The 13,213-nt window shown below is 50.9% G+C and overlaps 1 protein-coding gene across 1 annotated transcript in view; it reads right to left on the bottom strand.

Moving 5' to 3' along the window:
* EPHB1 (EPH receptor B1) overlaps positions 1-13,213 on the bottom strand; it is a 417,501-nt gene that overhangs the window by 248,578 nt on the left and 155,710 nt on the right. Inside the window, exon 3 of the mRNA XM_008512898.2 lies at positions 11,053-11,734. Coding sequence (XP_008511120.1) covers positions 11,053-11,734 — 682 coding nt within the window. The remainder of the gene's footprint in view (positions 1-11,052; positions 11,735-13,213) is intronic.

Below are 13,213 nucleotides of genomic sequence, written 5' to 3'. Positions count from 1 at the left end.
AATTTTGTTTTCAACGGTTTTTGTTTTATTCTCATTTACCAGATGGCAAAGAGTAGGCATGCGGGATGCGGAGAAGCATCAGGCTTGGCCCTGCCCACAGGAGTTCAGGGAGGAGAAGAGTGAGAGTGAGGGGTGGGCTGATGATGGAGGTGGTGGATGCTGGGATGGTGCCTTCATTTCCCTCTCGCCAGGGAGCACGGTGACATCTTCATTGCTTTAGCCACATCTACACACTAGGTTTTTAATTTATTATTTAATTTATTATTTTTCTTTAAGTTGACTTACTTGAATATATTTACTTTAAAAGAAAAGTAGAGAGGAAGGAGGGAAGGGGCAGGGAGAGGTTAGGAGGGAAGAGAATAGGAGGGGAGGAGAAAGGAGGAGAGGGGGGACTGAGGCAAGTAAGAGAGGTAGGAAGTGTGTGGCCCTAGTGAGAAAGAGTTGTCACAGGTTAGAAGGCAAAAACCAAGAAGAGATGCCCACGGAGGGAGCGAGCAGCAGCCCCAGGCTGAGACAAGGCTCCCTGGCAGAAGCAGAGCCGGGGCTTCAGCAGCGCTGGGGAAGGTATGTGCTCCGGCCTCGGGGGTAGCCACCTGGTCAGGAATGGGGCTGCGACTGATTCAGGGCTGCTGGGGAAGGGGTGGCAGGACTGGTGGGGGTGGGTTGGTGCAGAAGAAATGAAGAGGAGGTGAGGGCTGAGGGCTGGTGACTTGGAGAAGGGACAGCTGAGGGGGAGTCACCAGGGAGAGCTGAGACCCGAAGCCCTAGAGGTGAGCTGGGAGAGTTAAAGGAAGGGATGTAGGGTGGAGGGACTGGGCCAAAGGGTGAGAGCTGAGAGAAGCACGGTTGGGGGGTGGGCAAAGCAGGGCTGCAATAGGGTCAGCAGAGAGCCCACAACAGGCCTGGGACAGTGAAGAAAGGATGGGAAAGTGAGGTGTGTTTCCCACCAAACCAGGCTGGGCCAGCTTTCCTAAGACTGGACCAGGAGAGTGGCATGGCTCTTCAGCACCACTACCTGCTCTTGTCCTATCCCATCTTTTAGGACCTTTCACCTGCCACAGTCTAGAAAACGCTGAAATAGGTGCGTGGCAGGTGCCAAAATGTCCTGATGCTAGAGATGAGAAAAGAACAGATAAACGGTGGGATGCAGGGCAGGAGGGGATGAACAGAGGAAAGTGAAGGGTAGACCGTGTCGAGGAGTGAGCAAACCCCTCACTGTCTGCAACATGCAGACTCGCCTGATTCAACGATGTGTTATACAGGAAACCTTGTGTCTCGACTCCTGACCAGGGCGACTCAGGGAACCTCTCCACGTGCAAGGCCCCTCAGAGCAAGACAAATGCAAACGGAGGCCACAGAGGGATGCAGGTTTTCATCTCTCAGACTGGCAAAGATAAAAGCGATCGCTATTTTATTATCTTGGCAAAGTTATGGGGAATAGGAACTCTCACACATCGGTGGGAGCAAAAATTGGTAGAAAATGCCCTTTTATGGAGGACTATTCAGGACTATGTATCAAAATTAAAAATTTATATTATTCTGATTCAGCAATTCACTTCTAAGAATTTGCTGCATCCTGAGCTCTTAGAAAAGTGCTTGGCACATAGAAATTCCCCAATAAATATTCATTGAATAAATTAATTAATGAATTTGTCTCACAGATATGCTCACACCTAAGTGCAAAGATGAATGCACAAGCATGTTTGATGAAACATTGTTTAGAAATAACAAAAAACAGGAAGCAATCTAAATGGATATAAATGAAGGACCAATTAAATAGAGGGACATCCATCTGATAGAGTACTACACCATCGTTGGAAAGAATGAGGCAGATTTCCAGGCCATATAACCAAACTACTGTTAAGGTTCACTGTAAAGGGAGAAAGCGGGGGCACTAAGTGTGCCCCTATGCAGGTGGGAAAAGGATAGGTCTATCTTCTGAGCATACAAATGCATGAACCTTCTCAGCAAGAGAATATCAAAACCATAACAGGGGCAGGGAGGAACCCTGGTGAGGAGAAGAGTCAGAGGGAAGTTTACTTTTCATGTGTATTTCCTGTTCAAAACATTTTTAAGATAATAACAAAAAAAGGTAAATTGGAAGACAGGAGATTTGCATAAAAGTGCCAGGCCAGGGACTGCAGCAGTGGGCCCCTGGGTCATTTCAATGCCAGGAAGAAGGGCTTAGAAATGCACCAGGCTGCCTCGGGAAGTCTCAGGGTCCCATCCCTGGGGGTGGCTAAAAGGCTGGGGGCCACTGTGGGAAAGAAAACTAAGTGTCATCTGGTGAGCTGGACTCACTGTCCTTAGAGGCTTTATCTAAGTTGGAGAGGCCATGCTTCACTGGGTTCTTCAGGGCAATAGAGCCACTTGTGGCCCCACTGTCCTCTGGACATTGCAAGCGCTTTCTAAGAGCTAAGAATGTAGCAAATTCTAGGAAGTAAAATTGCTCAATCTGAGTACATAAGTACAAACAGCCTGGCATTAGTAGATGCCCAATAAGTACCTGAAGAAAGGATGAGCGGAGGGACCACTCCATCCACATGAACTCAAGACTAGAATCCAACTTGACTGAGGAATGGGAGTCCAGAACTGCTGAGGCCTGTAAGGAGATGACCAGAGCAGGCCCCCACGGGTCACACCTGAAGACCAAGTAACCCTAGCCCCCACTAGGAATGTGTGTCCTTATGGTTAATGGGTTATTCCAGACAGAGGCCAGGGACAAGCCAGAAACCAAAAGGCCTTCTTCCTTCTCCAGCCCTTCTCATGAATTGGGTCCTACCCTCAATGAAAATCCTTATTAGGGCTGGGCTTGTCCTTCCTGGCCCTGAATTTCTGTCCTGTGATTCCAAGAGGCCTCCTGAGGCTCCCCACAATGCCTCCCCCCTCACCAAGCTCTCCAGGGTCCTGCTGAGGCCAAGCTGATTTCCTCCTGACTTCCCTGGCCATGCACACAGACACACACATGCACACACACACACATACATGGGAGGATGAGTCTGGCACACCTGCAGCTGTACAGACTCATCCTGCAGCAGGCTGGGTGGGCACACAGGAAGGGGGGATACTCTCTGTCATATGGGAGAGCTCCTGGCACTACAGCAGACCTAGACGTGCTCCTCTGTACTAAACCACACCTCCTAGGGTTTGCCTGCCCTGCCTCATTAACCGGCCCTTAAATAGAAGTGAGGACTCAGCTGCCTTATCAAGTAACTGGTACTCAAGCCCTTAGCTCAGCCAGCAAGAAGGGTGTGGACAGGACATCTACAAGCAGAGACCCCTCCTCTAGGGAAAGGCCAAGACTGCCCCTCTCTCAATGTTCCTGTCAAAGCCCTGTTGGCAAAATAAGGCTTGTTTGGGATACATTCCTTCCACGTTTGCAAAAGCCCTGGGCTGACTCTTCTAGGTTTTCTTCACCCCACTGCCTTGAGGGAGAACTGAGGCCCGGGAGTATTAAGGCACTATTTACACAGTTGTCATTGGCCAAAAGCAGTGGAAACAGAACTCAGATAATCAGAGCTCCCTGGGCCTCAGAACTGAAGGACCCCACTCTGGGGAGGCTGGGATTCAGTATGATTTTTCATCTCCATGCTTCAAACTCAAAAGTGGTGATGGCCCCTCCAAGCAAAGAAGTTTCTGCAGATGTTTGTGCTCAAATTTCACAGAAAGGGACTCTCCAGCTGCAGAGAGCCAAGGGGACAGAAAGCAAAGGGGGTGAGTCTGACCACAGCCCTGCCTGAGCAGGCATGGAGCCCTGGGGCCCAGACTGGCCTGGATGTGGATTAGACAGCCACAACCAGGCCTCCAGCCCGCAGCCCCACCCCCTCCCCTCTGTCTTCTTCTGTCAGCGCAAAGCCTTAGACCTCATCCTTCCTAGGAGCTGGGGGGCATCCCCCGAGACGATGTGTGCCCTCTGGACGGCTCACAGGCAGGTCAACATGTCAGAGCTCTCTGGAGAGATGGTGCCGCTCCCAGAGTTAAAAAGAAGATGGTGATAATCATCATGGAGCTCTGTGCCCTATAGTGAGGAAACGCATAACCACAGAGCATGACTCCAGGAGCGCCTGGACCCCGGGAAAAACAAGGCACAACATAGATGCAAGAGAGTATTCAGAGAGAACAGCTGAGAAGACTTTGATATTCCTGAAAACGCATGCTGTGCTGCTAAGGACGGTTAATGTCAATGAAACCCAGTCTCAGAAGCAGACGCAGATGGTGGCCTCCCCAGCCTTGGGTTCTAATCCCAGCTCTGAGATTAACTAGCAAGGGCTCTCTGGACTGGTGCCCAGAAATGCTCCCTGGCCCCCTCTCTGTGGATGAATGAGGTGGTCAGAAGAGTTAGCCTCTCAGCATCCCACACTCTCCCACCCCAGCTTGGGCAGCTTCAGACACTACAGTTCTTCAAGGGCAGATGATGGTGCAGTCAGTGGTGGCACTGGGACCCCAGCTGGACTCCTGGCCCAGCAAGGTTTCCACTACCCACACCACCTCAGTAGTAACCATGTGGTGTCTTCATCACCATCTTTGATAATACATACTTATTAAGTCATGGACTTCCAGCCAGGGCAGCTCTCATGCACAGAACATTCCAAATCATTCTCAGTGACTCTAGCACTGACCTGGGAGAATCATGATCATCACGTCAACACCAGCAGAATCTGGTCTTTCAGGTTCAAACTGTCTTTCAAAGGCAGAAGGGGCAGTGCAGAGCACAGGGGGATCTGGAACCCAGAGCTTCGCCTCCCCTCTGTCCCCTTGCCATCGTCTATCACCTCCAGATCAGGGACCAGGCAGCTGTGCCCGATATGCTGGAGCCAGTGTGGCAGAAGGGCATCCTTCCAGCTCTGTTTCCTGTTGTTCATGCCGGTGTCACAGCCCATTACATCCAGCCAATTACATCGGATTCCTCCCTGGAGGGCACCAGGCAGGGCCACCATGGGAACAGAGGAGGCCCGAGAGATTTCTAAATGAAGTAGTCTGTTGGGAAATCCTATTATGAAGCTCATCTTACAGGACTGCGGTGTTAATGACCTTGGCCTCCCCCCAGCCCTGAGGTGAGCTGGTCTCCCTGGGGCTTGAGAGGAGGCTGGGCTTGGCCTTCGTCTCACTCACCCGCCAACTGCTGATGGGCCAGGGAGAGCAGACAGGGTTCCTCAAGACCGTGAATGCAGCTGCCAGCACAGCAGCCTCCCTCCCTCCCTCCATCTCTCCCTCCCTCCCTCTCTCTCTCTGTCTCTCATACACACACACACACACACACACACACACACACACACGGCTCCCTCAGGCCCCCACCTACCTTTCAGCACCCAGGATGAGCAGGCAGGTGGAGACCCAGAGCTGGGACCAGCAACCCTCAGGGAGATGAAAATAGGCCCCAGAAACTCCTTTTTCCAAGTGGAGGTGAATTAGACACATTTTTCTCCACCTTCGAATACTACAGATTTTTCTTTGCAACTCCCCCAGGCTTATAAATTGGCTCATCTCAGCTGCTCACGTTGACAAAGGCGCCGAAACTGTTGAAAGCTTCAAAATGTCCCTTGGGTCTCCAGGCATGAAGGAATTTACATGTAGGTGGAAAATTACCAAGGAAAAAAAAAAATCCCCATTTGGAGAGAGGAGAAGAGTGAAGGAGAAGCTGTGGGAGGAGAGGAGACCTTGGGGAGATGGCAGGGAAGAGAATGGCCTGAGGAGCATGGTTGGAGGGCCACACAAGGCTGTGCTCATTAGGTTTTAGGCCCCGACTCAGGAGTCTGACAGATCCATGGGGAGTGGGAGAAACACAACCGGGGAGACCGGTGAACCAAGAACTGCTCTGCTCTTCTTCGTGAGTTGTCAAGGCCCTGCCAACATCTGGAGTTGGAATGGTCTTAGGCGACCACAGAGCCCCCTGGAAAAGCCACATGGATTCTAGTTATGGGACATGGATCCTCAGCCCCAACCCTGACAGGCAGTCCTTGAGCAGAAGGGAATCCTGCAGGTTTGACCGTGCCCTGGAGCAGCAGTACCCCTGCTGTTCTGAGGACAGTCCTGAGTGAACAGCCAGTACTGGCCAGCTGTGAGAAGGTTGCTCTTTTCTGTGACCCCCAAACAGTCTGAACTCAGCTCTCTGCCCTTCCCTCCTCTGCCCAGAGCCGTTCTCGAGCTTCCTATCAGCTGAGGCGCTACGTCCATACCTTCCGGCCTCTTCAGTGCCCTGCATAGCCTTCCCACAGCCCCCAGCCCCTATTCAAGGAGCACTGATGCTCCGAGCATCTCCTCCCCTTCGGCCTGCAGGCCTCGCACTCTGTCCACCCAGCCTCCAGCCCGCTTCTGCAGTCTCCTCTCCCAGACTCCTTCTACATCCCCTCAGGTGCTCAGGTCCACCGTCTCTACAAATCCCACAGGCCCAAGGACGCCTTCAGTGACCTCTCCCGGGGTCCCCTTCTTCTAGACTCCACAGCTACATAGATGGTCTTGGTCTGGAGCTTCCACTTGGCATTCTTGGCCTGGGCCCCAGTCAGACCTACCCGTCACCATCTCAGAAGGGAGCATCTGGGGATGTCGTCTTATAAAAATCTTTCCTGGGGGTTCCTATGCCCACCCTAGCACCAAGAATTGCTGCTTTAGAAGACCAGTATTTTCTCTCAGGTGTGGGCAGTCTTCCCTCGTCACTCAGATCTCCAGCTGGCAAAGACCACCTGCCTAGAACACCTGGCTCAAGGCAGCCCACGTGAGCCACACCTTTCACATGTGTGTTAACTGACCCATTGACCTGTTGAGGGACTGGGGATCATGCCTATGTGCTGATCTCACTGGTCACTGCTTGATGGTCATGGAGCTGCCCCCGGGCAGGTGCAGGCAGATGATGACTGAACATTAGGATGCAAGCTGACCAGTGTCTCTGGGTGGGGGCACCACGCGCCACCTTCATTCCAGAACCTCGTTCCCTTAGTAACCAGGGTCAGATGGTGCGTTTGAGGGCTTAAAGGCAGTGCCACCTGGCAACATATGGCATTGCATGGCTTTCAGGGCACTCTCATATCCATTATCCCCCTTGATTTTCACTCACCTTGAGAAGTAGGCACAGAAGACAGGACTGTCAGAGGAAAAAGACTGACATAAAAAGCACCCAGAAGTTCACAGCAGAGCCAGGACTAAAACCAGCTGCTGTCTCCAGCTTAGGCCTCTTCCACGTGACACATCCCCTTCCCCTCTTCATCCGCCTGCACCTGCTGCAAGTGACAGCACCAACAATGAAGGCCTGTGCACCATGGGTCGGCATGAACATTCTGCAGTGGTGAGCCAAGGCACCCACAGGCGCAGGAGCAACGGAAGACAGCAGGGAGGGTTATGTAGAGCACTGTCATTTCCTGAGTCCTGACAGTGGCTGAGAGGCAGGCTAATGAGGCAGCACCTTCCAGAAGCTCCAGGCACTGTGCCTGGGAGGAAAAGCTAGGCCTTCAGGGGACACTCAGGGGCAGAAGCAGATCCAAGCCCCATGGATACACTTCTCCAGCTAGGATCTGGCTGCCAGAGGCTGTCTCAGCACCTGGGACCCCCTCCTTGGGCATCTGTATGAGATTCTGCAGCCCCCAGGCTTCTCACAGACAGATAAGAGGCCTGCCCATGCAGGTTCCCCCTGGAAACTGTCAGTCCCAACCCAGCCATCCTCCCCCGAGTCCAATGTCAGCTGATGCAGTATTTTCAGCTCCACAGCACAGAGAGAGCTTGCCAAGGGGCAACTCTTGGCCGCCCTGGCCCAGGGACAGTTAAGACTGCAGGGGCTCACCCAGAGAACTGACTTAGCCATCAACCTGAGCAGGGAAGGCGTGGAGGTGGGAAAAGACAAAGACATGACTTCTCATTAATCCACTATACTGCGAGCACAAAACTTAAAGTTGGGGCAGGTGGGCCATTTTCCTAGTAATTAGGAATTTCATAGAGACAAACATAGGATGGGGTCAGAGTCACTGGTAGGATCAGCAGGCTGCTGTGATTCTGTCTGATGGGTCCAACCTGTGTGTGCAGAAAGAATGAGTCCAGAACAGTCCTTGGGCCGTGGAGCCCTCTAGAAAGTATGAGCCGCTTGCCGCACATTCTAATGTTCAAGTTCCCCCCACAGCTTCCTCTACTTGCCGCACCCCCACACACACACACCCACAATAGGAACAGCTCCAGGCCAGTGCCACTCTCCGCTGGTTGGGCTGCCTAGTTGGTCTCCAGGTGTTTCTGCACAACTAAGCAACTGGTCCCTATGACTTTGACAGGCGAGAGTTTAGCGGAGGCAAAGCAAGCCAGGAAAATAAGGTTCCTGCCCATCGTGAAAGTCTGTTGTGCCAAAAAATAATATAGAAGATATTCTTTCCACCACCCTGTAGATTCAAAACATGCAAATTCAAATGTTCAGAAAAGAAAATTTATCGGATAAACATAACTGTGTGTATCACAGAATTTTCCAGGCTTCACCTAGCCCTGCTCTAAGGCATCAATTCTCAGGGCTGTGTTGAGAGAGAGTAGCTTGCCTTCCTTCTCCAGTCCTACCAGGACAGCTGATGGAGGCTCACTGTTTCTCACCCACAGTGACCTGGCATCCACTGTTCTCCATGTTCCTGGCCTCATGAGGATTGGCTATACTAGGTAGGCCACTCCAGAACTGCTATGAAGGGCTATGGTACCCACCTGACAGCACAACATGAGCATCTAAAGTGGGTGGGGTACCTTCCCTTGAAGACACACCATGGTAACCAGTCACAAATCCCTCCCCATGCACTGTCCACCCCAAACCAAAGGGTGCCGAGTCTTCCCAAGATCGCCATCTATGCCCAAGAGTCCTTCACCTCCCCCGAGGAAGCCCGCTGTGAGCCCTGGGAAGGGAGGTCTGGCTCAGCCATCAAGGCAGGGTTACCAGCAAAGCCAAGGGCAAAGAATTTGGAGGATGTAGCTTAAAGTTCTTGAAACAGGGACAAAGGGGCTTCTCTGTGCTGAGCTCAGCCAGGCTGCTGGGCTGCAGGACCCATGATGCTGCCTGACTTGCCACTCTCCATTCTCAGAAATGCCACCAAAAGGTGGCTGCCTGTGCCTCTGAAATGGCAAAGTGATGGTGCCCTGGGCTCCCCGTTTCCTCCACCCACCTAGTTTGCATTAAGCAGTTTGTGAAGTCAAGCCAGGTTCACCACAACTCTAGATTAGGAATGTCAAACAAAACTTCGGAGGGTTTGGTACTGGGAAGGGAGAATGGGAAGAAACCACTTGGATTTACATATTTGTCCCCATAAGCCCTCCCAGGACAACCACAGGAGGTGACTGACAAGCAGCTGGGACAGCAGAGCCCCTCAAAAGAGAAAAGTTCCAATTAGCCCAAAGAAATGAGAGCCTGTTCCCAGAGTCCCAATTAAATCAGAACCAATCAATGGTTGCTCTGGTTCCTGCAGTTTTGCTCAGGAAATAATGAGAAGAAGGAGAGGGCCCCAGCCAGCAAGTGTGGTGTGGCCACCCTTTGAAGCCTGGAGAAATCACCCCGTGCTGTTGCAAGCATGCCTGGCAGCAGCCGCACCTGCACCTTTAAGAACTCAGCCTGGTGCCTGGGTCCCCACTCAGATCCACGTTTGCCTAAGAGGGTGCCTCCCGCCCCTCCCCCAACCAATGGGACAAAGAGGAGCGCTGTGAGACCTGGCCCGGCGGGTTTTAAAACTGTCTGCATTGATTCATCGCTTGATCAGGCACTCTCTCCCCTCTGTTTCCACACCATCCATCACGGGTACCATAACCAAGAAATCCAATAAAGACACAAAGGTGCAGCTCTCCGCTCTCAGCAGGCCCCAGAAAGGCTGTGTGAGTGCCCTGGCCCAGGCAATTAGCTGAGTCCAAAGGACAGCAGAGCTGATGGGCATTAGCAAGCCCCTGCCTGGTGTTTGGGGAGCAAGGCAAGTGAGGAAGGAGACACAAGGGACAGCCTGGTGCTTAGGCAGGGTGGGAATGACAACTGGGAGGACAGCTGGCATGAAGCTCACAATGGAGAAGACGGAGCTAATATAGCCCCCACCCCACGTTGTCCCCAAAGGACTGGGGGCCACCCAAGTGATGAGTTAGGGTCAAGGTGGTCATTTTTGAGGTTCGTGTGGGAAGCCTTGCTCTTGAAAGAATCTGAAACTTTGAAGGCCACAAGCAACATTGAATAAAGTACAGAAGACTTCTCTTCCCCAAATCTGGAATCCCCCACGTTCAGCTTCCATACACTTAGGCAAGAGAACTGTAGGCCCTCTAGATCCTTCTATTCACTCTCAGAGAAGACTAAGCCTTGAGCCAGTTTAGCACATTTATTGCCACACATAGAACATGTGCTTTCTAGGGCTGAGAAGAGCCAATGTGAGCTCGTGGTATCCTGACATCTCAAATGGCAAGGTTTGCATCATTTTGCACCACTCAAAAGCCAAGGCAGTACGGCACATGATACAGTCCCACTCCCATTCTGACAGCTTCATTTCCTTCCAGAACACACCAAAGGTAGGCCCTATCCCTGCCCCAGGGCCTGGCATTGAGCTCCTGGAGAAAGACAGCCAAGCAGAGGGTTTTGAGTTAATGAGCCATATAGGTTCAGTATCAAGTCAAGTGCTGTGGGAGCTGGACTGAAATGAACTAAAATACACTCCAAATTCAGTCACTTCTCAATTACCCTTGAGTGAATTGTCCAGGACAGTCCAAATTCTCCATTCCTCATAGTGTGGGGCTAGACACAGGATGCAGGAGAGTGTGTGTGAAAGAGAGAGAGACAGAGAGAATATGAATGTCTCTGTCCCAAACTAAATACAACTGTTATTACTAAACTATTCTCCACCATTTGGAATTCTCCTCATCTCTTCCTCCCACCATGAAAATGGACACTCTGGTTGGACACAATTGAAAATCATCAGGCCTGGCATTGGGGATGGATGTTCCCCAGAGCTTTATAATAAGCCACTGTATGCTCTTCTGTTCCTGTATGACCCAGATATGGAGGTAGGAAAACCTTACAGATCTGGCCCTGCCCCAGGTAGGCAGGAAGCAGAGGCCTCAAGAGGCCCCAGGGCTTACCCTTGCAGGCCACGCTGTTCTCGGGCTCATAGCCAGGCTTGCAGGTGCAGCGCCCGATGGGCACCATCCACTCCCCATCCCCGTTGCAGTAGAGTTTGATGGGCACATCCACTTCCTCTGCGTTGGGGATGCACGTGCCCCTAGCAATCACCAGAGATGTGCTTTCTGCCCCTGTCATGGTCTCTGGGAACACCGCAAAATTTTGCACAATGCTGGGACACTTTTTGAAGAAGACACGGACAGAAAGGAGAGACATACAGGCTCCATAATCCTGGAAAGCAAGGTAAAAACCATTCCGAGTAAGAGGCCCAAAGCTCCTGACTTCTGTGTTGACCTTCATTAACCTTCCCCCGAAGTCCACCTGGGAGAAGCTCTCGTCTGCAGCAATGGTGTCTACTTTGAGGTAGGGGGCCTCAGACCAGAAGGCCGACTTCTTGGTGGCAATGACTGAGTCAGTCTCATAATAGTACAAGTTGAAAGTCTCCTTGCAGGAGCCTGGGACATTGGGGAGGCTGCTGCAGTCTCTCACAGTGAAGCGCATCTCCGTGTAGATGCGATGGGCCCCCCGCCGGTTGATGAAGGTGGTGAGCAGCCAGTTGTTCTGGTTGGGCTCGAAGACATTGCACACCTGGTAGGTGCGGATGGTGTTCAGGTTTTCATCGTAGCCACTGACTTCTTCCCACTGTACCAGGCAGGCCACAGGCACACACATGCAAAGACACAAAATAGAGAGTGAGAAGACAAAGAGAGGCAGGGCAGAGAAGCCTGGCACTGGAGGGGGCCTTACGAGCTCACCAGTCCAGCTGCTTGACTTGGGAAATGAACACACCTAACACTAACTTGTTTTTAAAGATCTCCTTATAAGCATACTTCGGAATATTTCTCTGCAGCCCATCCCAAAATATAACACACTTCACTCTAGAAAGCCTTCCTTCATCTAAGCCACAACTCTCATGTTGTGACTATGGCTCATTACATCCATGGGGACAATTTGCAGCTTTTAGCCCCACAAGATGGCAGGGGCTTTCTTTCTCCATTCCACGGCTTCTACTCTCAACAGCCACTCTGTGGACTAGGGCTCGACTGCATGAGACCCCCACCTTGGAAATCCTCATGTCTCAACCTAATTTCTTTACTGTGGTAAAACTCTTTTATATCTTTTAAAATCATATGAATATATAGCTTTTCAGAACTTCTCAACAAACCCAGATTCTCATAAACTTTTGTTTCACAACATCAATCTCCTTGAAAGAGCTAGATTATAAAACTGCTAAGAGGAGGGGCTGCTAAGAGACGTCCTTAAGGAAGCAAATTAAGTTTCATTGTGTGTGAATTTCAAGCAAAGATGTGATGGAAGAGAATGTTGGAGAGAGTTAGGGAGTAAGGAAATCTTCTTAATAAGGGAGAGATGATTGTGATTCACGTTGGAAAAGAGCTCTCCTTTTTAGCAGCCCTATAGACTAGAAGGAGCGGAGGAACGATGTATTGATTAAGTGATGACTCTCAATCTTCCCAACAACTTTGAGAACTAGACACAATCATCCCCAATTTACAGATGAAAAGACATAATGAAACTTGCCCATGGTCACATGGCCATAAGAGGAGACGGGGAGAAGAGGAGATAGAAAGAAGGGCTTTGAATGGCCAAAGAAATTCACCTACTAACTTATTTCAGTAACAGGCATGAAGGCACGGCTTCCTTAACTGAGCCACTCTGGGCTAGGGGCCAAAGAAGAGTTGCTGCTCATTCTCATTTCCTTGTGCTGGGAGAGGAAGCAGCTGCCCACACTGGGGAGCTCTCAGGACCCTGATCTCAAGAACTGGGGTTATTCCCAGGAGGTTTCAATGTGTTTGTTAAACTTCTGCTCTGCTTACCAAAAGTAAAAAAGGAACAGAAGAAATTCAACTTCCTAAAATGAAAAGAGAAAATGGATTAAGATACTTGGCTATCCAGCAATAGTGATAAAAGTAACCAAATAGTACTCATTTCCTTAAATATAGTGCTAATTGCTTATTATTCACAGTGTGGAGTTGAAATTTATACACTAGAATTCTTCACTAAAAGAGCTAAAAGCAAGACATGTGTGCGTGAGAAGTACACTACAGTTGCTTCTTGCACAGAATTAAGCCCCCTGTAGGAGCAGGAAGGCAGAAGCAAGGC

Source organism: Equus przewalskii, chromosome 15 (assembly GCF_037783145.1).
Source record: "Equus przewalskii isolate Varuska chromosome 15, EquPr2, whole genome shotgun sequence".
NCBI classification, from domain to species: domain Eukaryota; kingdom Metazoa; phylum Chordata; class Mammalia; order Perissodactyla; family Equidae; genus Equus; species Equus przewalskii.
The sequence above is the reverse complement of the archived record's forward strand: the minus strand, read 5'-3'. Positions and strand labels throughout refer to the sequence as shown.